At 38.3% G+C, this 26,484-nt stretch overlaps 1 protein-coding gene, 1 non-coding gene and 1 pseudogene across 2 annotated transcripts in view; 1 reads left to right on the top strand and 2 right to left on the bottom strand.

Annotated features, from left to right (window-relative positions):
• The window catches only part of Larp1b (La ribonucleoprotein 1B), a 98,639-nt gene that overhangs the window by 48,805 nt on the left and 23,350 nt on the right, over window positions 1-26,484 (bottom strand). The window contains 5 exon segments of the mRNA XM_037206564.1: window positions 7,808-7,877; window positions 7,879-8,187; window positions 13,330-13,502; window positions 20,870-21,044; window positions 24,847-24,991. Coding sequence (XP_037062459.1) covers window positions 7,808-7,877; window positions 7,879-8,187; window positions 13,330-13,502; window positions 20,870-21,044; window positions 24,847-24,991 — 872 coding nt within the window.
• On the bottom strand, window positions 5,710-5,861 carry LOC114710783 (annotated as a pseudogene).
• Trnaa-agc lies at window positions 23,570-23,642 on the top strand. Its single transcript has one exon. It is a non-coding gene; the product is annotated as a tRNA-Ala (tRNA).

The raw sequence follows: 26,484 nt of genomic DNA, 5'->3' as shown, positions 1-26,484 counted from the left end.
TGAAAGGGCTGTTCAACCCCCCAAAGTGGTTGCCATCCACAGGTTAAGAACTTCTTTTCAACGTGTTCTGTAGTCATGGGTATTATAGTTAAGCATTTAGTTCAATTTCAACCTATTTTAAAATATAGTGTAAGGTTTTTTAACACTCAGATTCATAGTTTTCCCAATACCATTTGAAGAGATTTTGTTCTCCATTGAGTGTCCTTGGTACACTTGTTAAAAAATCACTGAGGGCCAGCAAGATAGTTCAATGGGGGAAGGGCACTTTTGGTTAATGCTGACAATGTCTATTCAATCCTGGAACCTAGTAGGTTAAAAGAAAGAATGGATTCCTGCAGGCTGTCCTCTGACCTCGACAAACATGTCACAAGCTTGCATCAAGCTGACATAAAACTATCCAGCACAACATCCAACATACATGACCACTTACATATGTGCACATTCACAAACACTCATACATACATGTATACACATAGGCATTCACACACAATTCTTTAAAATCTTTTGGTACATGCAGGGAGGTCTCCTTCCAAGCTCTCTGTCCCATGAGAAGCATTTTGGTTGCTGTGGTTTTATAGTACATTTGGAAATCAAGGAAGAATGAAGTATCCTTCTTTCTCCTCCATCAATAGTTGTGTTTTTAAGTGTGAGTGCCTGCGAGTACATATAAGCACTATGTGCATGCCTAGAGGCAGGAGACCAGAAGATGGTAATGGATACCCAGGGCGTTGTGAGCTGCTCAGAATAGGTGCTGGAACTGAACCAGGTCCTCTGCAAGACCAGCCTGTGCTCTTAACTGCTGACCAGTCTCACTAATCTCCCCTCCCTTTTAGACCAGTTCTCACTAGTAGCCAAGACCCTAGGACAGCCTCCACTTTCTCCTTCCTTAATCTGAGTGCTGGCATTACAGGCTTGTACCATACCCAGCTATTTCAACTTTATTCTTTTTTAAGAATGTTTACAGTGTTCAGTAAGTTTTTGGTCAGTTATTTCTATTTCTGAAAGAAAAAAAAAGCCATCAAGATTTTGACAGATTGCTTTGAATGGTACTAACATGCTAACAATGTTATAACATCCATCAACATGAGTGTTGTACTATTTGTCAATGCTCTTGTTCAGACAAGGTCTTGCTATATGTGTGCTGCCCAGGTTGGCCTCAAAGAACCCTGCTACTTCAGTTTCCCAAGTAAAACGGGACTACAGGCACATGCCACTCCACCCCTCTCTGTTGTTTCATGTAATAGCCTTTAACATGCATAATTCATACAACTAATTCAAATATACAATCAGTCATTTTTACATTAATTTTAGAACATTTCCATGATCTCCAAAGAAACCCAGCACCCATCAGCACTCCCTCCACATTTCTTACATGCCCTGATAACCTGCATCAAGGAAACTACAAACTACACTCTGTCCATGGACATCCCGTACAAACAGATTCAAAACATATGGTCCTTTATGAGTGTCTTGACTGTCTCCATAATCTTTCATGTTATGCCATTCACTTATCAGCAGTTCACACTAATTACCAAATACTCTACTGTATGGATACACCACATCTATAGCTGATGAGATTTGAGTTTTCACTTTTAACATGCTATTAGGAATATTTGAGCACAAGTAGTTGTGTGGACATGTTTTATTTGCATTGGTTCACACATGTAAGAATGGAATTGCTGGGTCATGTGATAACCAAACTGTCTTCCAAACTTAGTGCTCTATTTTATATACAGGGGGGGGGCAGGAGGAGGGGCTTCAACTCCTCTCCATCCTCAAAGGCATTTCCAGTATCACTTTCTGTGAATAATAACAACCATGCTATTGGTATGAGAAGGATATGGATTTCTCATTTAGGTTTTCACTCTCCTGCTGGATAATACATCTTCTCTGGGAAAATATCTGTTTAAATTCTGCCTCAGTTTTTAAAGTTGGTTGTTAGACTGACTTCTCTTTATATATGCTAAACACAAATCCTTTACTAGATATATATTTCTAAGTATATTATCCTCATTCGTGTTCTAATAGGTCTTTGTATTTAGAGTAGTTTTAGGAACAGAGCACAACTGGGCAGAAGCAGAGTTACTGTCACACATCTCCTGCACCCATGAAAACACATCCTCCCCACTACTGATGAGCAGTACCAGAATGATACACTGCTTAAAACTGATGAACTGACATCAACATCATCAAAGTCCACAGTTTATTCATCATGGAGCACACTACATATTTGACAAACTAATGATATAAGTATTCATACCATCAGTGATACTATAGCTACACTGCCCTAAAAATCATCTGCAGTCTTCTCATCCCTTCCCATATCTCTGGCAATCTCTTTTTACTGTCTCCAGTTGATTTTCCAGAATGCCACTACTGGAATCACATATACTGCGAAGCCTTTTCAGATTGGTTTCACTCAGAAACACGAGCTTAAAACTTACCTTTGTATTTCCCCAACTTGATTGTTCAATTACATATAGTAATAAATAAGAGTTCATTGTCTGGATGTACAATGGTTTAGGCAATTATGGCTAATGCTACTAACATACGAGGTTATTGTATAGCTATAAATTCCAATTTGTGTGGTAAATTTGCTTGATTTATTTTTGTAAAATGTATTACAATTTGTAAGAAATTGCTGAATGGCTTTCCAAGGTGACCTTGCTTGCTATTTTGCAACCCCACAAGAAGTTGCCCTCTTCCAGTCTTTGTGTTTGGTTTGCTTACTAGATTGGTGCTTGGTCATCTTAATGGGGATGTTACAGCACCTTGTGTTCTGACTGTAACTCCCCAGCAAAATCCCACATGGAACATCTTTTCATAGTCTCCCTTGCTACCTCTTTTTCTCTGATAAAGACAGTTTGGCTCTTGGGGCATTTTTGTTTTGTCGTGTCTTTTGAGAGAGAGTCTCATACACTCCCAGGCTAGTGTAAAAAACTGTCATGTAGTAGAGGCTGGCCTTAAGCTCTTGATCCTCTTACCTCTTCTTCTAAGTGCTGGGACTTCAGGAGTATGTAGCTGTGCCCAGAATTTTTGATCACCCTTAAACCATTTGATTTCCTATTTTAAATGGCCTTTGTATATATTCTTGATCAGAGTGCTTTGTCAGACTAGTCTGCTTATTTCTCCTATCTCTGGCAGTGGCTTTCACAAAGCAGATGTTTTTAAGTTTAATGAAGTCTAGAGCTCACAGATTATTCTCAGAGATAAAACTTTGGTGTCATACAAAAATCAAACCAATCCCAAGGCCAAGATTTTCTGTAGTAAGTAGTGATTCCAGCTTTGATCTGGAAGTTCCAACCCCCATTGAGGCTTCGGTAACTGTCACACCTACAAGGCAGGGCCAAGAGAGGGCCCTGAAGACCCGAGATCCCGATGAGCCGCCTTCTCTTGGTTCCTGGACCCTGGACGCTGGAGGTAGACCAAGCAGAGTTCTCCAGAGAACACCACCAGACTGTGCCACGCCTCTCCTAGACCCTGCAACCTACCTATCCCTTCATTTGTAAGTTACACCACTAAATAAACCTCCCTTTTAACTACATGGAGTGCCCTTAATAATTTCACCAATAATTTTCTCTTATAATCTTTATTTTACATTTATGTATAAAATCCACTGAATTAATTTCCATCAAGGATGTGAGTTTGCATGTAGGTTATTCTGTATGTGACTCTCCAGTTGTTCTAATAACTTCTCTTTACTGTATTTCCTTCTCTGCTTTGTGAAGATCAGGAAAGGCTAGAGGTAAGAGTGCCAGCGTCCATTCTCAGTACAACAAAACAATGCCAACAGAAAACCTGTTTCATGTTAATCATAGTAATCTTTTTGTTTTGCTTTGTATTTTTTGTTTGTTTGTTTGTATTCTTGAGATTATGGTGTCATCCTCAAACTTTCTGTGTAGCTGAGGATCACTTGGAACTCCCAATTCTCCAGCCTCCATCTACCAAATGCTGGGATTATAAGCCACAAGGCCCAGCCTGAATTAGGGTTTTTTTTGTTTGTTTCTTTTTTATATCTGATATCTGGAAGGGCCCAATCAACTTCATTATTTTGCATGTAGATATCCAGATGATTCACCACTACAAACATTCTTCCCCCATTAAATGCACTTGATTGATAAACATTTGAGAATTTCTGACACATGTGCTTATTTTATTTGAACTCAATTATATTCCAATCACCCATCTGTCTATGCTTATGCCAGGACTACTGTCTTGGTAACTGTAGCTTTTTAGTAAGTTTTAAGAACAAAGCTGAACGCTGTGGTAAAAAATACAATACAGAGTTGCTAGAATTCCAGGCAAGCATTCTCCCAGTGAGGAGCATCCACAGCCTAGCTTTGTTCTTTATGTAAAGATTGTTTTGACTATTCTGAATTATTTAAATTTTCACATGAATTTCATATCACCTTGTAAATTGTTGCATGCACACACACAACACATACACACAACACAAAAGCCATCTGGATGCTAGTCTATCTCTGCTTTTGTCTCTTCAATGTTTTGCATGTAAATAACTGGCTGTACTTACATAAACTCTGACAACCTGCTTACTTCAGCCACTTAAATATTTGTGTTAAACAAACCAGCCCAGTGGCCAATGTCCTTTCTTTCTTACCATTTCCTATTCTCTGTCACCCTGTATTTCAAGTTTGTACTTAGCTCATGTTTGTTTGTTTTTTTAATAAAAAGCTTTATAGTAAAGCCTACTTAATATTAGCTTATAAAAGTGATTTGAAACAAAAGCAAATGTACTACAAAAAAAATTCCTTTGCACCTGCTTTTCATGTTGCTTCTGATTCTCAATCTCCCATGTGGAGTCTTCGTGTTTTCTACTGAATCTAATTTGCTGCTAATCCCATCGACTGACTTCTATACTTATTATTGGGATTCTTTTTTATCTCAAAGAGATCTGCCTGCCTCTGCTTCCTAGGATTGTGTGCCACCACCACACTCTGCCCTTGAATAAGTTTTTATTTCCTTAAGTATAATAAACATAGGTAATCTAGATTTGTTTAATAATTCCATTATCAGTTATTTTAAGGTATGATCCTCCTGTGCCATACTTTTGCTCATTCTCACATGTGATATTTCACTTAGTTTAATTATTAACTTTGTGCTACTCTTTCCTTATAAAATAACTTTGAGTAAATACCTTGTGTTCCAGGAATAAAGTTGATTCAAACTGATCTAAATTTGCTTAGAGTAGGCACCTGTGAAATTGATAGGATCATGTTAACTTTTTAAAACATATTTAATATTTTTGTATGATTTATGTGTCTTTGTATGCATGTACATGTCTATACATATGCATGAGGAGGCTCTCCACCTTATTTCTTTCCTAAGATTTATTTACTTTTATTCTGTGAGTGCTTCAACTGCATGAATGAATGTTCACCATGTGTGCCTGGAATCTGAAGGGGCCGGAAGAGGGTTTTGGGAACTGAACCTAGGTTCTTTGGAAGAGCAGCAAGTACTTCTTACTGCAGAGCCATCTCTCCAGCCCCGAATCATGTCAGTCACTCAGGCAATATACTTAAGCTGCAGGGTGCGCCTCTAAGTGTAATTTTTGCCTTCCCTGTTCTGCTTAAAACAACCAAGAAAATGCCTATTTCCTAAGAGACTAGGTGAAAAGGCAAATTAAGTTCTTTTGATGAGAATCTATTTAACTTTTTTTGTTGTTGTTGTTGTTTTGTTTATTTTTTTAATTTGGGGGAAGCATGAATACAGTCCCCCCCCAACCACAACTTACATAGTGGAGTTTACTGAATTTTGAGAAATTTCCAGGGTCAGCACACCCCAGGATAAGCCAGCAACTTTGGAGATTTTAAGATGCATCTCACCATCTATCATGTGGTTATTTCACTGGTCTCTACCATTAAAGATATGTGAGTCTGCCCCTGTCACATCAGTTCAACACAGCTTCTGGAACCACCAAAACTTCATTAAAATTGCTCCACTGTCTTGGCACGCTCTGCACTCCTACCTAGTCAACCATCCAGTTTCTGACACACCTGATTATTCTCTCTTATCCATCAAGGCTCAGACATAGTTCTCTCCTGTGCTACCAGTTGAACGAAGACTACTGTTCTCCATCTCCTATAGGGAGCCTGTCAACAGCTTCCCCTCACTTTTGTCCCCATATAACCTATTGTCTGTCCTCCAGACCACAGTGATCTTTCAAAGATAAAAATAAGATCATGTCACAGTATCTCTGTAAACCTGCACTTGAACTTACAATAAATTCCACAATATTTAACATGGTCTACAAATTCTATTCTAATCTGACTCTGCCTTCACAACCATAATTATCTTCTGATACAGCTACGGGCAAACTGGTACCTCGAATTTGCCAGTAGTTCTTTTTCAGATTACTGACACTTCACTGACTCCTCTTCCTGGAATACTTTTTCCTGCTTTTTGCATGTTTCATTCTTTTATTTCTGATTTCACTCTAACTTGACTCTTTTCAGAGAGAGGCCCATTCTGACTGACTATCTAATCTGACAATCTGTTTATTCTTTTAGAACCAAGGACAGTGATTTCGTCATGGAATAGCCTCAATCATGCTAATCATCTACCACTGAGCTATATACCCTTAGTCCTTTTCTATTTTGAGTCAGGGTCTTATCACTTTGATCAGGCTACCCTTGACCTTGACCTTGAACTTGAAGCTCCTACTGGCTTCTCCCATATAACTGGGATTATACAAGCCTGTGCCCCCAGGTCCAGCAATTAGTAGAATATATTTCTACTTCCGTTACAAAAATGATTTCAGCTAAGCATCACCTCCAGAAACAAGCATCAGAAATAAAATTCAGGGGTGGCAAGATGGCTCAGCAAGTAATGGTGCTTGCTGTCAAGCCTGAGGACCTGCGTTCCACCCCCAGGACCTACATGGGTGGAAAAAATCAATTCCTTCAAGTTGTCCTCTGACCTCCACACTTGCATTGAGACATGAGTGAATTTCCCACCACCACCACCACCACCACCACACACACACACACACACACACACACACACACACACACACACACACACATGTGTTTTTACATAAAACCCTACTATCTAAACTTCATGAAAACACACTTCCTTTCCCATAGGAGCAAGACAGGTAGAAAACTGTCCAGGCTTTAAGGCATCTGACATGACATACCTGAAACAGTCTCTCTAAAAAGCCAGTGGCTAAAAGCAGTAAGGGAAATTCCAAGGAGATCATGTCTCTTGTTCACAAGCCCATGATAGACAGTTCCCTCTGTTCAGACACTAGCTGGCAGCTTCTCTTTCTACAGTTGTTTGGTTTCTAAGCTCACTCTCCAATTTGAGGTAACTTCCCCTCACTGTTCCATCACTCCCTCACATATTTAACTTTTGAAGCTTCTCTGAAAAGTGTAACAGCAGAAAAAGACCCCCTTATACTCCTAAATTTAAAGAGATTTGGAGGCTAGACAGCTATTCTGGTTCTCTCTTCTACCTTAGCTTAGGTAGAGGCCAGAATCCAGGGTAAAAGGCAAGAGAATAGAATGAGCATATCAAGTAGGCCTGTCCATAGCAACATTTTTATTCCTTCATAAGAAATTACATTTTTCCACAAGTTTTAGTCAGCAAGTATTATTTTTTGATGCTGACAGTATTCATATATTATCACTTAAAATTACCTCAGGTGTGACTATCAAATATATTTCCAAGAATTTTTAAGTTGGGTATAATTTATTTATGCTCCAAATTTTATGAAATAAACTCTCAAATTTAAGAAAACAAGTAATACCATGCAATCCAAGCAAACTATCAGCAGAAAGATGCTCACCGGAAATCGTTACCTTTAAGGCTGTGCATGTATTTTCACTTTCCGTCCACAGGTCCTGTTCAGAGTAATTAATACAAGCCATCACTAATCACTTCAGCAAGTTCTGACGTAATGTTTGCTTGTGATGCATGGGTGCCTGTTCGATCTCCTCCAGGGTGCTTTCTCATATAAGGTGGTGTCTGAGTTACGATCAAAATCTTGTTTAAATCTTGGTCATCAATTTCATAATCTGAATCATTATCAGACCAAACATTAAATGTCTTTTTCCTTCTTTCTGTCTGTTCCATTTCTTCATCAAACAAAAAGTCACGTTCTTCTTGTTTTGGTTCTTCTGGAAAGGTTAGTTGATTTGATGTCTCTTCAGGTACAGATATTGATTCCTAAAGAAACAAAATATATATATATATATATATATATATATATATATTTTTTTTTTTTTTTTTTTTTTTTTTTTTATATATATATATATATATATATATATGTTAGTTGATTTGATGTCTCTTCAGGTACAGATATTGATTCCTAAAGAAACAAAGTATATATATATATATATATATACATGTATGTATGTATTTTTAAAAACTTTTTTCCTACATAAAAACTTTTTAATTTTTTTCTTTTAGGACAAATGTTGTATCAGAGTAGGCAAATTCTAATAAAAAGCTATTGTTCTGTCTTGACTAGGAAAAACACAAAGTTGAGTAAAAGGATTAAAATAGACTCCCTAGATTTGGGGTGGCCCCTAGATCATCTACAACATGGTGCTGACTCTGAGTCATGAGGAAGCGAGGCCTAGACATGGGAATTACTTCCTCTGCATTCAGAAAGACAAGGAAAACAAAGCCTTTTAGGTTTAGAGTTAGTAAGCTCGCCATGTCTGAGCCTTATATCTCACAATGCATGTATGTATGTGCACATGTATGTGTATGTGTGTGCCTGGCACCCACGGGTCACCTCCTCTGCTGTCCTTATCTCCTGTGGAACTGTCTTCATACTATATCTGCTTTAATGCTAAAATGTACACTCTGTCCCTATGTTCATGTAAAGTAGCTGTGGTTGACACAACACACCTTGCCTCTAGACACCCGCTGGCAGTGTCTAACATCTAGCCTAGCCTAAATCTCGGCACACACAACACTTCTGCTTTGCTGCCCCATGCCACTCTCTGATCCAATTTCATCTTCCAGCTCAAGTTAATTCCATGTCTAAAACAAAGCAATCCCTTTCTGTCAGAGTGCTGAGTTGTGTAGATCTCTAGTCAGCTGACAATGTGAGCCAGGCACTGTTCTAGGCAAGCTGTCTACTTGTGAATATACTTTATAAAATGCAGACTATGTGCACCATATTTACATGTCTGATATATGTATATACATGTGTACACGTACATGTTTTGGTCACCAACTATTCTCTACCTTATTTTTTTATTATTATTACTAGTTCCTGAATTCAAACAGATTCTTCCTAACTCAGGGTTGCCTCTCTCTCTCTCTCTCTCTCTCTCTCTCTCTCTCTCTCTCTCTCTCTCTCTCTCTCTCTCTCTCTCTCACACACACACACACACACACACACACACACACACACACAACCTATGAGTGCTTTTCCTGTCTTTATATGTGTACACTACACGTTTGCAGGGCCTGCAGAGGCATCATATCCCCTGGCACTGTAGTTACAAATGATTGTGTGAGCCACTATGTGGGTGCTGGAAGTCAAACTCAGATCCTCAGTAGCCGAAAATTTTTAACTGTTGAGTCATGGCTCCAGCCCCTCCACTTTATTTTTTGAGACAGAGTCTCTCATCTAACCTAGAGGCAGAGGTTCTGGGTAAACTGATCCTCCTGTTTCCATCTCCCCGGAAGTATGATTACAGGTACACCACACCATTCCTAACTTTTTGTTGTTATTTATATATACCTTTGTTTATTTAATATGTATGTTTTGCCTGCAGTGCCCAAGGAGGCCAGAAGAGGGCACTGGATCCCAGGAACTGGAGCTGCCATGTGGGTGCTGGGAGTTGAACCTGGGTTCCCTGAAGAGCAAGTGCTCTTAACTAACCACTGAACCATCTCTCCAGACCCCTGTTTTGATTTTAGGGTCAGCCTTGGCTAGAGCCAGTGGGCCAGAATGGGCTACCTGAGATCCTGTCTCAAATAAATAATCTGGGGGTATAGTTCAGTGTTGGCGAATTTGTCCTAGGTTCAATAATGAGCATTGAAAAGAAATAGAAAACTGGGGTCCAGTGAGATCAAGCCTAACTGTTTACACAGTTCTAGGGATTCAAATTTGAGTTCTTGTGAGGCAAGCACTTTATCAATAGAGTCATCTCCTTAGCCTGAGCCCTCTTCCAGAAGACCAGAGTTCAACTCCTAGCACCCACACAGTGTGTCACAACCATTTGTAACTCAAGTTCCAGGGGATATGATGCCCTTTACTGGCGCCTCTTCAGGCACTAAACATATGTGGTGCATGCACATCAAGGTGGGCTATGCACCTATACAGCTAAATAAATAAACAGCACGTGGTGGTGACACACACCTTTAATCTCAGCACTCAGAAGGCAGAGGTAGGCAGATCTCTATGAGTTTACTGCCAGCCTAGTTCACAGAGTGAGTTTTAGTATAGCCACAGCTATACAAAGAAACCCTGTCCTAAAAACAAATAAATAAATAAATAGGTAAGTAAATAATGCTTAATATTTTTAAAGACTATATGTAAGTATATGGGGATAAAAGCCTAAGTGATCAAATACCAAACTATTAATAATGGTAAACTCTGGATAAACACTCCCCCCACACAGGGTTTCTCTGTGTAACAGCTCTGGTTGTCCTCAAACTCAGATCTACCTGCCAATGCCTCCCAAGTACTGAGATCAAAGGCATACACCACCACCTCCTGGCAAAAGCTTTCACTTTTTAACTTTATCCTTCAAATGCATTTTTTTTCAACTTGTAAGGAACGAGTAAGAGATTTTGGGTTGAGACTAAAAAGAAGGCTCAACAAGAAAAGGTACTTGCCTCCAAGTCTGATGATTTGAGTTCAATCCCCACAACCCATATAGTGGAGAACTGACTTCCTTTCTCAAATTATCTTCTGACCTCCATACCCATGCCCTCCCCACTCATAAACAGATAGGTAGGTAGATAGATAGATAGATAGATAGATAGATAGATAGATAGATAGATAGATAGACATAGATAGATACATACATACATACATACATACGTACATACATACATAGATTTAAAAGAGATTTGGGGTTGGACATGACCTGACTATACATTTATGTTCAATAATGATATACAATAATGTATAAATATGTCCACTTATCAACAATGAATAATTATCAGGTCATAAACTGAGTTTCTAGAAAGCATAAAGTCCATGTGATTACACTGATAAGATTGACACAAGAATGAGCCTCTCAGACCCAGCCAGGATTACAGCAAAGAGACAGAAGGCACTGCTCTCACCAGGATCCTAAAGGCAGAGCAGGAATGGACAGTGGGCAGCAATCAAAGTAAACATTTGGAAAACCAACCACAAGCAATCAGTCCTGTCCTTTATTTGAGAACATGAAGCTTTATAACATCTGCTCTCAACTAGTCAAAGCAGGGGCAGAAGGACAAAATATAATCTTATCAGAAAAAAAAACACTAATTGTACCTCTCTGAGAAAAATACTCCTTATTTTTGTAATGGCTGAGATCCAGAGTCAGCATGCCCAGTCTCTGCCAAGGTGTAGGACAGAAGTCCAAATCTGTGGAAACTTTCATTTAATCAAAAGTGTGGATTGTACCTGACATTCAACAAAATTGCCCAAGGGTAAACAGGCTATAATCACAGCCACAAAAGAAGTCTACAATTTATTCATACTGCTAAGTACCACTAGTCTGGGGGAACTGACTACTAAAGTTGTTATCTGACATTCTACATGTACAGACACACAAATAAAATTGATTTTTATGTTTTTCAAGATTATCAATTTTAAGATGAACTTTAATCTCATATACTACTGGGAAAGTAAATGCTGAAATGTAGACATTTTAGATAAGGGGATATCAAATTGAGTAAAATATAGTTCCTTCTTCATCATGCCTTAGTGTAGGAATACCATCCCAAACAAGTACCCAGGAAGTTTGTGAGATATTAAGATGGCCTGACTTTTCCCAAAGGTGTTTTAGCCATTTGGAGTCCACACTTTGGGTGTGGTGATTTTCTGACAACATTTAAATACACTGTGTCTAATTGTTTTGGGGGACTGGGATGTAGCTCAGTGGCAAAGCACGAGTCTAGCATACTTGAAGCTCTGAATTGTATTTTAAGTATTAGAATAAAAAAAGAAAAAGAAGCGGGCAGTGGTGGTGCACACCTTTAATCCCAGCACTTGAGAGGCAGAGGAAGGCAGATCTCTGTGAGTTTAAAGCCAGCCTACTCCTAGATCCAGGACAGGCACCAAAACAACACAGAGGAAACCCTGTCTTGAAAAAAACAAAAAATCAAAAACAAAAAAAGAAAAGAAAAAAGAAAAAGAAGTTACCTTTTATTAAGGTTTCTTAAGCCTATTGACATTGGACTTGGTAATATTTTAAACATGTGGGGCCCTTAGCACTGTGGGTCAGCAACAGGACTTCTGGCTTTCACTAGACACCCTCCCAGCTTACAACACCCTCCCAGTTACAACAAAAAAAGTGTTTGCTGACATGAGCAGATGTACAGTGAAGAGTCTTTGAAATCCCAGCTTCCTCTCTGTACCTCTGGTCTCCAGGAGAAAGAACTTTGTTTATAAGCCTTTAACATCCCAGCATTCATTCTCTTCTTCCAAACTTTGGCAAGCTTTTTATACATTCACAAAGTTGTAAGAAATAGTGGATCGGGTCGCCCATCCCTTACACACTAGTCCATAAAACCAGTGCAACTACCACAAGACAAATTACTTACATCCACATAAGTCAACAATTTTACTTAGGTTTTCCAACTTTTACTTGTACTAACTAGTTATTTAGTTAAAGTAACAACATTTTATACTAAGTAGTGCATCAGTCACCAGTCAAAAATGCAAGGCAGTTTCCTCTGGTCCTTTTATAACCATCTGATTCTGATAGATGGTTCACTCATTCACTAAGAAATCCATTTGCTTTTTGCTTTTTTTTTTTACATTGATTCACTCTAACATGCTGAAGCATGCAATGTGCTTTAAGAGCCTTACAAATAATGATATAACTTCAATATCTGAACATTCTTCAACTTCACAAAAATTGAAGTATCATTCAAATTTAAACTAGTCACATAAGAAAAAATTAGTCATAAATAAAAAGACTATGTCAAAGCACTCTCAAATTATGTTAAAAATGAAAGATAAATATTTAAAAAGAGAAAAATATAATTTACTTTTCACAAAAGTAACCCAAGTTTCTCTTGAAGGCCACAATTCCAAATTTTTATAAAACCTTGAAAAACCCATGTATGACAAACAGAAAACTTGTTACACTCGAGGTACACATTTCATTGGGTTTGTAAACTTACCTTTAATGTCCCTGGGGATGGGTGATGCCTCTCTTTCACATCAACCCATGGTTCTGAGTCCAGGTCAGGTAAGCTGGTAGACAAACCTCTAGACATCACTCGGAGAGTATTTGTTTCAGTATTTTTCTTTGGGCTCAGTGGACTTCCAGTTCTTGGAGAGTTTGGGGCAGACTCTAAAATTTTAAATCAGTTCTGCAATTAAAATACTGGTTCTTCTTACCTATAAACTGCATTTCATTTTGCCTTAATACGGATTTTCCTGCACAAAAACATGATAATCAATTTCAAAACCTTTTCATGATTTTCAAAGGCTTGCAAGATATTCAAAAGGAAAGCCACTGAATGAAGGAATGGCACCAGCACTTATGCAGAATATTATATTCATGGTATCTTCAAGAGTATCATTGAGTCACCAATTTAAAACCTGCACATTGAACTATATATAGAATGTCAACTGCTATTAAACCATAGGTAGTCTAAACATATGACAGTCAAGGCAAAATTACTTCCTGACAGATTGACAAAGATCTAAACTACAGCAGTCATTACTCCCATGCCCACATTTCCTACATGAAAGACAGCGTGCCCACTTACTTCATACCTCATGCTGAACACTGCAAAACACATGTCACTACAGTAAAGCATATAGCTCCAGCAATAACATTTAAAACCTTGAGAATTTAAAGGGCCTTTCTTGGGGATGGAGAAATGGTTCAATGGGTAAGAGCACTGGCTGTTCTTTTCAGGTCTTAGTATCAACATGGCAGCTCACAACAATCTCTAACTCCAGTTTTAGAGTATGTGACCCCCTCTTCTGATCTCCACAGATGCCAGGTACACATATGGTATACATGCATACATGCAAGCAAATATACACAAAAATAAAAATAATAAAGCTTTTCTAAAAAGTAAAACCTTTCTTTACCTTACCTTGTCAGCTTTTTAATCAAAATAAATATAAACTCTATAAAATCCAAATTGTTTTTCAAAAGTTTAAAAATTAAGTGTTTTTAAGTTACAATTTCATTCCCAGGTCAGAAGAGAACCTGTTTTAAACCTTGAATACACATAAAATTTATTTTTACAAGTATATAGTGTATTGTACAAGTTTAAAGTGTAAACATCATTACTCAAAGTTAATTCACTAAAAACACTTCCAGGGTGAATGTTATATGAAAGCTGAAACAGATGGACAGTGAGTCTTTTTTACTTACTAAATCAAAGGCACAAAGCAGGAATATGTGTGATAAAGATTGCAAGATTTATTTCCATGAACATGCTACAGTTGACACACGGATGTAGTCATCAGGTCAACTGTTGTTTTTAAAGAAGCAATTTGATGGAGAATAGAAAAGCCTCCAGAATATCCCAATCAATATAGTAGGCATGGGCATGCAAGTGTATGGATAATGGGAAGCCTTTGGATTTGATACCAGAACCACAAGAAAAGAAGAAAAGAGTTTGTTCAATATAATACGCTCTAGTTATAAGGGGCAAAGAACTTGGAATGAGGCTAGTTCTCAAATATGCTAAAGACAGTTATAAAGTTATACTAAAAATGACCTGATACCTTCTGTTCTAAATGAGCAAGGATTTATATTGGGTGTGTTAATAATGTGGCTATATTAAATAAAAATATCTATGGCAATATTACTGAAATTAAATGTTTTGTAGTTACTGTTTTTGTTCTGTTCTGTTCTTTAGACAGTCTCACTATGCAGCCCTGCTGGCCTAGAACTTGCTAGGTAAACCAGGCTGGCCTGCAAATCACAGAAATCTGCCTCCCTCTGTCTCCTGGGCTTAGGATTAAAGGTGTAATCACCACACCTGGCAAATATATTTCAAAGTTACTAAAAACTTTGAAATTATATGTAGGGTTTGCATATCCTTCCTGGGACACTGTTGCTCTACAACATTCTCCATAAACAATACATTTATCATCAACTCATTCATAAAATCAATACAAATGAAAGAAAGAGGTTATACTCTTTCACACTGATAGAGGAGTATAGGAAAAAACACTAACTCCAGAGAACTGTTCTTCTAATACTCTGAAATATTTATACAATGACCAAAGTTTTAAAACAACACAAAGAAGCACTATCTTGTTAACCATGGGGATGACTTAGTTCCTATACAACTATCATTAAATTTAACTGAACTACACATACTTAAAGTCTAAATGTCAGGACAGCAACTACAGCCATAGTAGAAAAATCAAAACTGTAGTTCTTTATTATGTTTATTTTTATCTGGGAGGGGCTGGATGCCACCTGTGTGTGGGTACCTGAGGAGGCCAGAAGAGGGTGCTGGATCCCCTGGAGCTGGAGTTAAGAGGCAGCTGTGAGCTGCCCTACATGAGTGTTCTGGCCACCTTCTCCAGCCCCAGTAGTTACTGTTTTAACACACAAGGTTAGCCTTCTTATACCTACCTCATGGTTTATTATACAATCATCTCCTCATGTCTTCTAAGCTTGAATTATGGGGTGCACCATTAAGTGTTCTATTATACTAAACATTTATGTGCTTAGAAATGGAATAATAGGAAAATATTTGGCAAAGAAAAAAATTAACACTATTAGAATGATACTTTGAAGTTGTTTACTTTATGCTTAAGCTTACCCATATGCCCTGTGATGTTTTCTGGAGCCTAATTTCTTTTATAATTAAAATATTTCAAAGTACTTATTTTTAAAACGCTAAAACAGAAAGTTTAAGTAATATTTGGAATTTCTGACATTACATTATTTAGACATATAATACCTTGGTTACAATTTGTGAGACTATAGACAATTTACCTTTGCTGATTCTGTATTAAATGAAAAATGTCAGTCTGGCTCGCCAAAGACAAACATATGCTTTGATCTAGTGTGGTTTTTTCCCCTCACTGTGAGGTGACTGCAGTTCTGAGTAATAAGGATTTCTTTAAGAACCTCAACATATAGCTTTCAAAAGAAGTCCCACAGCCTATTCAGTAACCATTAGGCCCTTTCACACATCAAGAGCTGACAATACACCACACCCACAGCAAACCCTGCATTCCAGAAGTCATCTTACCAGTCTCATAATCAACCTTTTGTGGTGATTAAGATCTTCTGCTCAGTGGCAATGCCAAACCATGTTACACAATTCAACCTCCAAAGAGGAAAAAGTAGATATTTAAATTTCTGTGATGAAAAGGATCAATTACATTAAAATATTTTACCATACAAATGGCACAGAAAATATAATCAAAAGTTATTAAGATATTATAATTTGGGATTAAAGGGTATTAGATAAAAGCTTCACTCCTTTACTTCACCTAGTTACATAAGAAGGCTGTCTATACTTCCTACCTTATTTCTTCTCCAATGTACAGTGACATACTACTTCTCCAAGCAGTCTACAAGTAGACTAACAAGGTAAAATATGAAGATTCAGAGGAAATGGTGGTTGACAGCAGTACTCCTATGAGCTAATGTAAGTCAGCATGATTCTATCAACATCCCATATAACTATTTCTTTATTTATCATCTATTTGCTCTTTGTACAATTTAAAGAATCTATATTAATGTGACACTTATATTGACTTATTTGTGTGAACATGAAAATATGTCAAAAAGTAAAATGTACAAAACTGATTTTATTTTTGCAATTTTATTAATAATTCAAAAATGGTTAATGGAAAGCTATATCCAACTTGATTGACCTATCTTAGATATCTCATAGAAAAAGAATATTTTTGCTGGGTGGTGGTGGCGCACATCTTTAATCCCAGCGCTCGGGAGGCAGAGCCTGGTGGATCTCTGTGAGTTTGAGGCCAGCCTGGTCTACAGAGTGAGATCCAAACAGGCACAAAAACTACACAGAGAAACCCTGTCTCGAAAAGCCAAAAAAAAAAAAAAAAGAAGAAGAAAAAAGAAAGTATTTTCTATATTACCCAACTTCCCAACTAATTGTTCATAAGCTGGTTAAAAAGGACCTCAAGTTTACACAACACATCTTTCACAGTTATTTGTTGAATCTTTAAGAACAGAAACCTAAATTTCACTTCTTTAAAAACATACCCTAGTTATTGCAGAGAGAAAAAATTATGGCTATAAAAGATCTGGTATGGGGCACAAAACATCTGAAACTTTCAGATTGTACATAAACAAGTTCTGTGTAACACGTAAATTCTGTGCATTATTTGCAATTATAATTTAAAAATCTTTTAACAGAGTTAGGCCATATAGTGTTGAAAAGGCACAAAGGAAGTATTTTCCTTTCAAACAGAAATATCTGAAGTGATCCCTCACTGATCACCGATAGGCAGTAAGTACATTAGCTACCTTTCTTGTCACTGCAACAAAACATCTGACAAGAAGCAACTTAAGGGAAGAAGAATTTATTTTAGCTCACAGTTTGAGGGGTAGAGTCCATGATGGCAGGGAAGGCATGGTGATGGGAACATGAGGTGGCTGGTCACACTGCGTCTGCAGTCAGGAAGCACAGATAATGAATGCTGGTGCTCAGGCTAAGTACCCAGCCCATGTGTAGGATAGTCTTCCCTCTTCAGCTAAACCTCTCTGGAAATGCCCTCACAGACACGTCCAGTCAAGCTGTCAATGAAAGTTAATAACCACAAGTACACTCCTAGTCACCTTGAATCTCAAACAAATCACTTTAAACCATTACATTTCATCTCTGAACCCCATAAGGTCATAAAGCAAAATGAATTCAGTCTCGCTTCAAAAGTCTCCATAGTCTTTAACTGTCCCAACAGTGTTCAAAAGTCCAAAGTCTCTTTCTTCTGAGATGCAAGGCAAATTCTTTAACTGTGAGTCTCTATAATTTCAGAAAAAAAGTTACATACTTCCAGTGTACAATGGCACAGAGTAAACATCCCCATTCCAATAGAGGGGAATGGGGTATAGCAAGGCAAGACTGGATCAAAGCAAGGCCTAAATCTAGCAGGCAAACACTAAACCTTGAAGCTCCATGTCCAGCATCTGGGGCTTGTGGTACTATCATCTGGGCTCCAATGACCATGGGCAGCTCCACTCCTCCAATTTTGTCACTTGCAGCATATACAGCCTCTCATGGGACGGCTCTATTCCTCCAGTTTTCCTTGGCAGATGCCCCACAATTCTGGAGCTTCCAACAGTCTGGAAGTCTACTTTGTAAATTGACTTCACAGCTTTAAACAATGGCGTCTCCTTTGCCACACAGTGGCTTCCGGTCTAAACCTCCATGACTGTAACTTGCACTTTACATGCCTACTAAACTAGCATAAAGTGGATGAAGCATTCAAGTTCTACTGCCAGATTGAGGTGTTGTCTGGACCCCTCCTAACAATGCTGTAAATGACCTTCATACAACTTGGCTATCAAACCTGGGAGCCATTTCTCCTAGGAGTCTGTTTACACAGGATGAATCCCATCAGCCACAGTCTCAGTTTAGTCTCTCTTCTTTCAAATCAATTTCCATTTTCACAAGTTAGAGACTTCCATGACCTTAGGGCACAGGAGCTGTCTTAGTGAAGACTAAGATATTTCTTTTTGGCACTAACAATTACAAAAGCTTTGTGTGCACCCTGCTTGCTGGCAACTTTAGATGGCACACCCCTTTCTTCCCCAAACTGCACATTTTCCAATCTTTCCACTTACTCCTGCTAAAGATCTGAATAAGAGCAGTGAGTAGTAATCAAGACTCAGCCAAAATGTACTGCTGTCTTAAAAATTGCCTCTGCCAAACAAATTTTAAATCACTCTGTGACCTACGTTTTCAGGAACAGGCAGAATACACTGAGATTCTTCATCAGAAGTAAACACAAATAGCCTTTAGCTCAGCTCCCCTCAAAGTCCTTGCCCCTCTCTGGAAACTCCTTAGCACAATGTTCACTTTCTACTTTTTCACTGACATACTGGTCTTCTGTAAGCCAGTCAGAATGGCCCACTGAGCTCTACTTACAGCATCCTAAGGTTTCTGTAGCCTACAGCTTAGAAGTCTTTCACATTCCTTCTAAAAACCAGTTCCAAATGCCTACAAATCACATGGTCAGGATTTTCATAGTAACAGCTCTACTTCTTGTTACCAACCTTCTTTATTAGTTACTTTTCTCATTGCTGTGACCAAATTTCTGACAAGAAGGATTTATCCTGGTTCATGATGAGGGGCATAGGCAGGCAGTGCTTTCATGCCAATGTATGAAATACAATTTTGAAGCCAGCCACATGGCTCAGAAGTAAGGCCACTTGCTGTGCAAATATGACCACCTGAGTTTAAGACCTGAATCCCCACGATGGAAATAAAGAACCAACTCTCCAAAGTTGTCCTCTTACCTCCACACACACACACCATGGCACACATGTGCCCACACTCAAACACACATATCATATATACACAATAATAATAAATAAAACAACAAAAAGAAAATCCCTTAAATAACAATTTTGAAGCATAAAGGAAAAATGCCCTTATTTATTTAACTTAAATTTCTTACCCCTTAAGTATTCACATTAATACATCTTATAGTACATGTGAAATATGACAACATGTGAGTTATGCAAAGTATACTATATTAAAGAGCAAGTCAAATAGCAAAGGACCTAACAATTTTGGAAATGCTACTCAATCCTCTCTTTTTCTGCTTTATTGATCTGGGCAAAGTATAAATGCCTGGAAACAAAAGATAGAATTTGCAGTATTTCCCCAATGATAACAATTAACTTTCCCACCATGAAGTAGCCCGTGCAGCCTAAGCTAATGACATAGAAAGGAGAAGCTCCTACAGTAACAACAGCAGTCCTCTGGTCTGTCTCACATCATTATCGTAAAGGTGGTTATCTCCACTGCAGGCTGGCCCAACCTTCTCCACAAGGGGGTGGGCGTAGACATTCTTCCACAGAAGACAGTATGGTCACTTTCACTTCTGCAGCACGATTTGCTCTCATATTTACATGGTATTTCAGGGAGTCACCTACTCCACTGTACATTCCGATCATATGACATCCAAGAGCATCAGTAGATCATCACCCTGACTGAAAAAAGGTTAAGCACACATATTTTTCCCAAGAGCAATTATCTTCAAAATGAACCAGGTAAAAAATTCTTAACACTAATGAAGTTTTTGGAAACTCAAAAGAAGCAAGGCTAAAGAAAATCCCAACTCTATTTTAGAATATGCATTTGTTTATGTTTTCAAGACAAGATTAAAGTACATTACTAACAAGAGTAAAGGAAGGCCAGCCCACTCTTGAGCACAAATTTTGGCTCTTTCGGTTTTACGTGGAGAAAAGTGGCACTATATATAGTCGTTTAGTAGAATTAAAAGATAGGAAGAAAGCCCACAAAAGACAACACACACAAAATCTAAGCTCAAGAAACATTAATAGAGCTTTACCTATGATTCTGCATAATTCTAGTCTAGCTGGGAGATAAAATAAGCAGGATTGGGAAGACTAGCAGTCTTTTAATTAGCTTTAGTTTTCCTATGAAAGCTCAATAAACTACAAATAGATAGGCAAACTCATCAAACAGCCCTCTGTTACACTGTTTGCACTAGAAGAAAAGCAGTTACCTGTATGGGAGCCAAAGGCCTGGCCTGGTATGAACTCCGGACAATCAATCAACTGAGAGAAGTCTGTTTGTGGCACATTTCGAGGAGGAGGGCCTGGGATTGGCCATTTTTCTGGTTCAATCTTTTTCCTCATTTTTTCATCCACAATTTCTACTTCTGTGCTATCCTTCAGTGCCTGACAACAGACAATTTAAGCTATAAAAGTGACATTCAAAAGGTCTTTGCTGTATGTCTTATATTTCTAGTCTAAAAATTACAAAGCTTCAAGTTAGTAGACTGTAATACAGTTACTATGTCTAAAAATAACCATGAATTAGTGTTAGGAATAGAACCCAATTTGTCAGGCATGTTGGCCCATGCCTGTAATCCCAGTGATCAGGTGGCAGAAGCAGGAGGATTATGCCAAGTTTGAGGCCAGCTCAGTCTACAGAGCAAGCTGTGGGCCAGCCAGAGCTAATATCATAGATTAAGACCCAGTCTCACAAACAAAAAACAAAAACAAAACTCAGGAAGTGGGGGTAGATAATAAATGGAGATAGATGAAGTTCCCAAAGTCATTCTAGGTCATATAGTGAGCTTGAGGCTAGACTGGGCTATATGAAACCCAGTACTTCCCAACTTCGGCTGTCAAAAAATAAGTGGATAAAGGAGGCTGAAGATACAGCTCACTTTAGCAAGACATTAATTTTGCATGTAGATGATTAGGCATGGTTAGCCATGGTGTGTGTGTGTGTGTGTGTGTGTGTGTGTGTGTGTGTGTGTGTGTGTAGATCAGAGGACAATTTCTAGGAGTTTGTGCTCTCCTTCTACCATTTGGGCTCCAGGGACTGAATTCAGTTACAGATCCTATGGAGTTTATTCCCTATAAAGAAAAATAACCCATGGTACCACACACAAAGCTTTACATTCTGTCTTTAGCAAATCAACAGGGGGAAATCAAACTGAAAAGATATTAACCATTCATTCACTATCATGCCTTCTAAAAAAAAATGACAGAATACATCTACACCAAGGGCCAAGCATGATAGTACAAGCTCATAATCTCAGCACTAAGGAGAATACCCTGTATCAAAGAAACAAGCAAACATTCTAAAAAGGACAACTATCTGCAAAAGGTTCAAGTAAAGATCTAAAAAAAAAAACCCTGACATTTTTTTAAATCCCATAGTCTGCTAATCTTGACCCAAATGAGATCCTGTGCACAATGATATTTTGGGGCATCCAAAGTTCTCTTTGACTAGCTGATCAACTGTTTTTTTTTTTTCTTTTCATGATACAGTTATTAAGAAGAAAAAAAAAAACGATGGTGGTGCACATCTTTAATCCCAGCACTCAAAGAGGAAGAGGAAGGCTGATCTCTGAGTTCAAGGCCATCTGGGACTACAGAAACCTTGTCTCAGAAGAAAGGAGGAGGAAAGAGGAAGGAAGAAGAAGAGAAGGAGGAGAAGAAGAAAAGAAAAGAGGAGGAGGAGGAGACAGAGCACTGTACTAACGAGCTATCTTAAATGGTAAAGACACCTGCCACCAAGACAGATGAACTGAATTCACTCCCTGGAGTACAAATGATAGAAGGAGAGCACAAACTCCTAGAAATTGTCCTCTGATCTACACACACACACACACACACACCATGGCTAACCATGCCTAATCATCTACATGCAAAATTAATGTCTGGCTTTTTAAAATTGTAACTACGGGGGCTGGAGAGAAGGTTCAGTGATTAAGAGGTCCTGAGTTCAATTCACCCACATGATGGCTCACAACCATCTATAATAGGATCTGATGCCCTCCTCTGGGGTAAAGGTGTACATGCAGCTAGAGCACTCATATACATAAAGTAAAATAAATCTTAAAAAAAATAGCAACTACTAATGACATATTACACACAGATCCATCTTTTAGTACTGAAAGATATGTATCTGTGAGAACCTGAGAAGAAAGGAATGAACAGCCACAAATTCAGTAGATGCAGAACACAGGGTTTAAGATGAAATTAAGTAACCTACAGTTAAACAGCAGGTAAGCTACAGAACCAGGATCAATTTGATCTAATGCATACATCAATAGCAAGAAAGTAATGGGACAAGAATCAAAATTAGAGTTGAGTGTTCGATCTCACACCTGTAATCCCAATACACAGGAGGCTTGAAGCAGGATTTCTGTGAGCTTTACGCCAGCCTGGGCTACCTTTTTAAGGGGAAGAAACTGATTCATTATGTTTAGCTATATACACAATACTAAATCAGAGTAACTTACTACATATCCTAGAAACCTCAGTCCTAGAAATTTACCCAGCATAAATCAAAACACGTACACATACAGACCGTAGTCTTTATTTATAATCTCCAAAAATGGAGCACAATCACCCATCAGTACATGATACAGAAGAGTGGTCAGCAACATGGAAAAAAAAATACTGAAGCATGCAACAAAGCAGCAATCTCAAAAGTACTGTGAGAAGTCCATGAGCAGCCTCACACTTGCAAGACTAGCACTAGGGAGGCAGAGGCAGAGGCAGGAGGATCCCAAGTTTGAGGCCAGCCTGGGCTATACAATGGAGAAAAAAAAAAGAAAAGAATTTAGAAAGAAAGGCTACAAGATTCTAAGATTTACTAGTTTATGTGGTATCTAGAAAAACCAAAACTGTAAAGACAAAAGATCAGTCTTGCTAGGGGCTATGTAGAAAAGAGACTGGAGGGGTTGGGGATTTAGCTCAGTGGTAGAGCATTTGCCTAGCAAGCACAAGGCCCTGGGTTCGATCCTCAGCTCTGAGGGGAAAAAGAAAAAGAAAAAAAGAAAAAAAAGAAAAGAGATTGGCTACACAGGGACTGTCACATATGTAGAAAATGGAGGAAAAAAATGTTGAATTTCTAGAAATGACAAAAAACAGACTTAATAAAAGCAGTACTATCACAACTAGAAAGGCTTTATCCAATTATCCTTCCCAGATTAGCATGGCAGCCCACACTTGTATTCCAGCCCTTTGGTGGTAGAGGCAGGAGAATCGGAATTCATGGCCCATCTCATCTCCACAGTGACAGCAGGTTTGAAACAAGTATGAGCTAAGGGAGACCCTGCTTCTATGAATGAGCATGCGCACATGGAAGATTTCCCAAAGCACATGAAAATTCAACATTTAATACCAACGCATGTACGTTAATTTAGAGTGGTCTAAAAGAAGATTAAAGGACCAAGAATACTAAAGAAGGTTGAAGTTTTCAAAGATAGACATTTAAGTTTTATAGAAATAGAAAAAAGTTGAGATGTTCTCTGAACTTTAGGAAATTAGATTGACAGCTTGTTATTCCTTTTATTGAGATGACAGCTGACTTAGAACTTATGGACTTCAGGAATTCTACTACCCCCAGTCTTCGGAGTGGCTCTGAACCTCCATGACTAGCATACTTCTTTAGCGGATCGGGTGGGGAGGTTGGGTAATTTTGAGATAGGGTCTTGCTCTGTAGTTTAGGCTTGAACTTTCCAAAAGTGAGTCTTAGCAAACACCATAATCAGCATACTTTTAAGAACACTTACCTAGTGCGTACACTTGCGCACACTCACACACACACACACACACACACACACACACACACACACACACACACTCTCTCTCTCTCTCACACACTGTACCATGTAGCTTTGCATATGCCATGGTGCTTGTGTGGAGACAGAGGACAACTTAGAGGGTCAGTTCTCTCCTTCACCATGTGGATTCCAGGGAGAGGACACAGGTCTTCAGGGTAAGCAGCAAGCACCCTTACTCACAGAGCCATCTCAGCAGCCCACTTTTCATTCTTCTTTCTTTTTGGGGGGCGGGGGGCCTACTCCTGGAGATGAACCCAGGACCTCATGTACATAGGCCAAATAATCTACCACTGAACAGTCCACTTTTCTTTCTCAGAACTATTTTTCAGGGCAGTTTTAGGTTCCCAGAAAAACTGAATATAACTTAGATTCTTTTTTAAATAAATATTTACCTCCAAGATGAGATTAAGGTTTGTGGTGAGAGCTTGCACACGGTGAAAACCAGCAATCAGGGAAATGGGCAGGAATCCCTGCTCATCCATCTTTCTGCGAAGAAAGAAGTCCCGTTCCAAGTTCTCTGTACTAAAGTAATACTCACTAAGAAAGGAAAAGACATGAGTTCATACACTCATTCAACAACATAGTTATATACCCACTGTTTACAACAACTGCTACCAAAATATTCTCCTCTGGTTGATAATACTATCTTATAGAATAGGATAGAGCACTGGCTGCTCTTCCAGAGGTCCTGAGTTCAATTCCCAGCAACTACATGGTGGCTCACAACCACAGTAATGAGATCTGATGCCCTCTTCTGGCCTGCAGGCATACATGCAGGCAGAACACTGTCTACATAATAAATAGAATAGGATATATATATTATATATATAATATAATACTATCTTATAGAATAGGATATATATATATATATAGGATATATATATATTACATAGCACAGGACAAATGAGACCAAGCAAAACCCTGATTAATTGACAATTTCTCTTACACACAAGCAGAAACAGAATACTAATTAAAATTTAACACTATCTAGATTAACTTCACTTAAGTCTAAAAAATTAAAAGCTAATTTTAAAATCCATTTGTTTATGTTGTTGTTCAGAATACAGCCCTATAGGTGCTAGGTAAGCTGGATTTTTCAATGAGTCATCACTGAAAGATTCCATTACAAAGCCACCTCTACCTACATTTAAACACTAAATAACAAAGCTAATATCAGTTTTACTGCCTTCCAAGTTATTCCCACTCACTTTCCAATGCACTGGGGAGAACAGTGCACCCAAGTGTCTTCTGCTGGCTCATACTCAAACCTAAGGAACTCTGGTGGGGTTTTGTTTATTTGTTTTTTAACCTAAATTGACAACACGCTGACATTTAGACCCTTAGCAACAAGCACACAGCTAAGTAAAATCATGACAACAGTTATATTTATATATCCACAATCATGCACAGCTCCTAAAAGCCCAGGATTTGATCCTCAGCACTTTAAAAACAAAGGAAAGGATGAATATAATATAGCTAAGAAAGAAATATCAGTGACTCCATAAAGTCGATGGAGTACAAAAATACAGACAATGCTTAGATAACTCAGGGTTAAGAAAGTGCAGAATCACTTAACCTTTACCCAGACAGAAAGTAAACTGGCACTGGCTATATGACCAAAGACTATAAACTTCAAGGTATAGAGACAAGCCATAAAGAGACCCTGAAGAAAAAATATTTCATAAAAGCATTTGAAAATCATACATTTAAAGTACAGTGTCCATATAATAAACTGAAAGTAAGATTCTAAAGACAAAGAGCAGGATCCCAGACAGGATACAGAGAAACCCACGGTGATACAGTGTAGCTGGCAATCCTACAGCTTTTCAATCCCAGAGGAAGTCCTCAAGAGGCAACAAGTCAGGAGAACACACAGGATTTCACATTTCACATTTTTTTTAAGTGTAAAACTCCATTAGTAAGTAACTTTTAGGTACTTAGGACAAATTCTAACTTGAAAGAACTAAGCACCTCTAAATAATAACTGGTTTGGGGTAACATTTCACTTGTAGGAGGAAGACAACTATCTT

The sequence above is a fragment of the Peromyscus leucopus genome, chromosome 6, assembly GCF_004664715.2.
Source record: "Peromyscus leucopus breed LL Stock chromosome 6, UCI_PerLeu_2.1, whole genome shotgun sequence".
NCBI classification, from domain to species: Eukaryota; Metazoa; Chordata; class Mammalia; order Rodentia; family Cricetidae; genus Peromyscus; species Peromyscus leucopus.
Note: the sequence above shows the minus strand (reverse complement) of the source record. Positions and strands in the feature narration are given on the sequence as shown.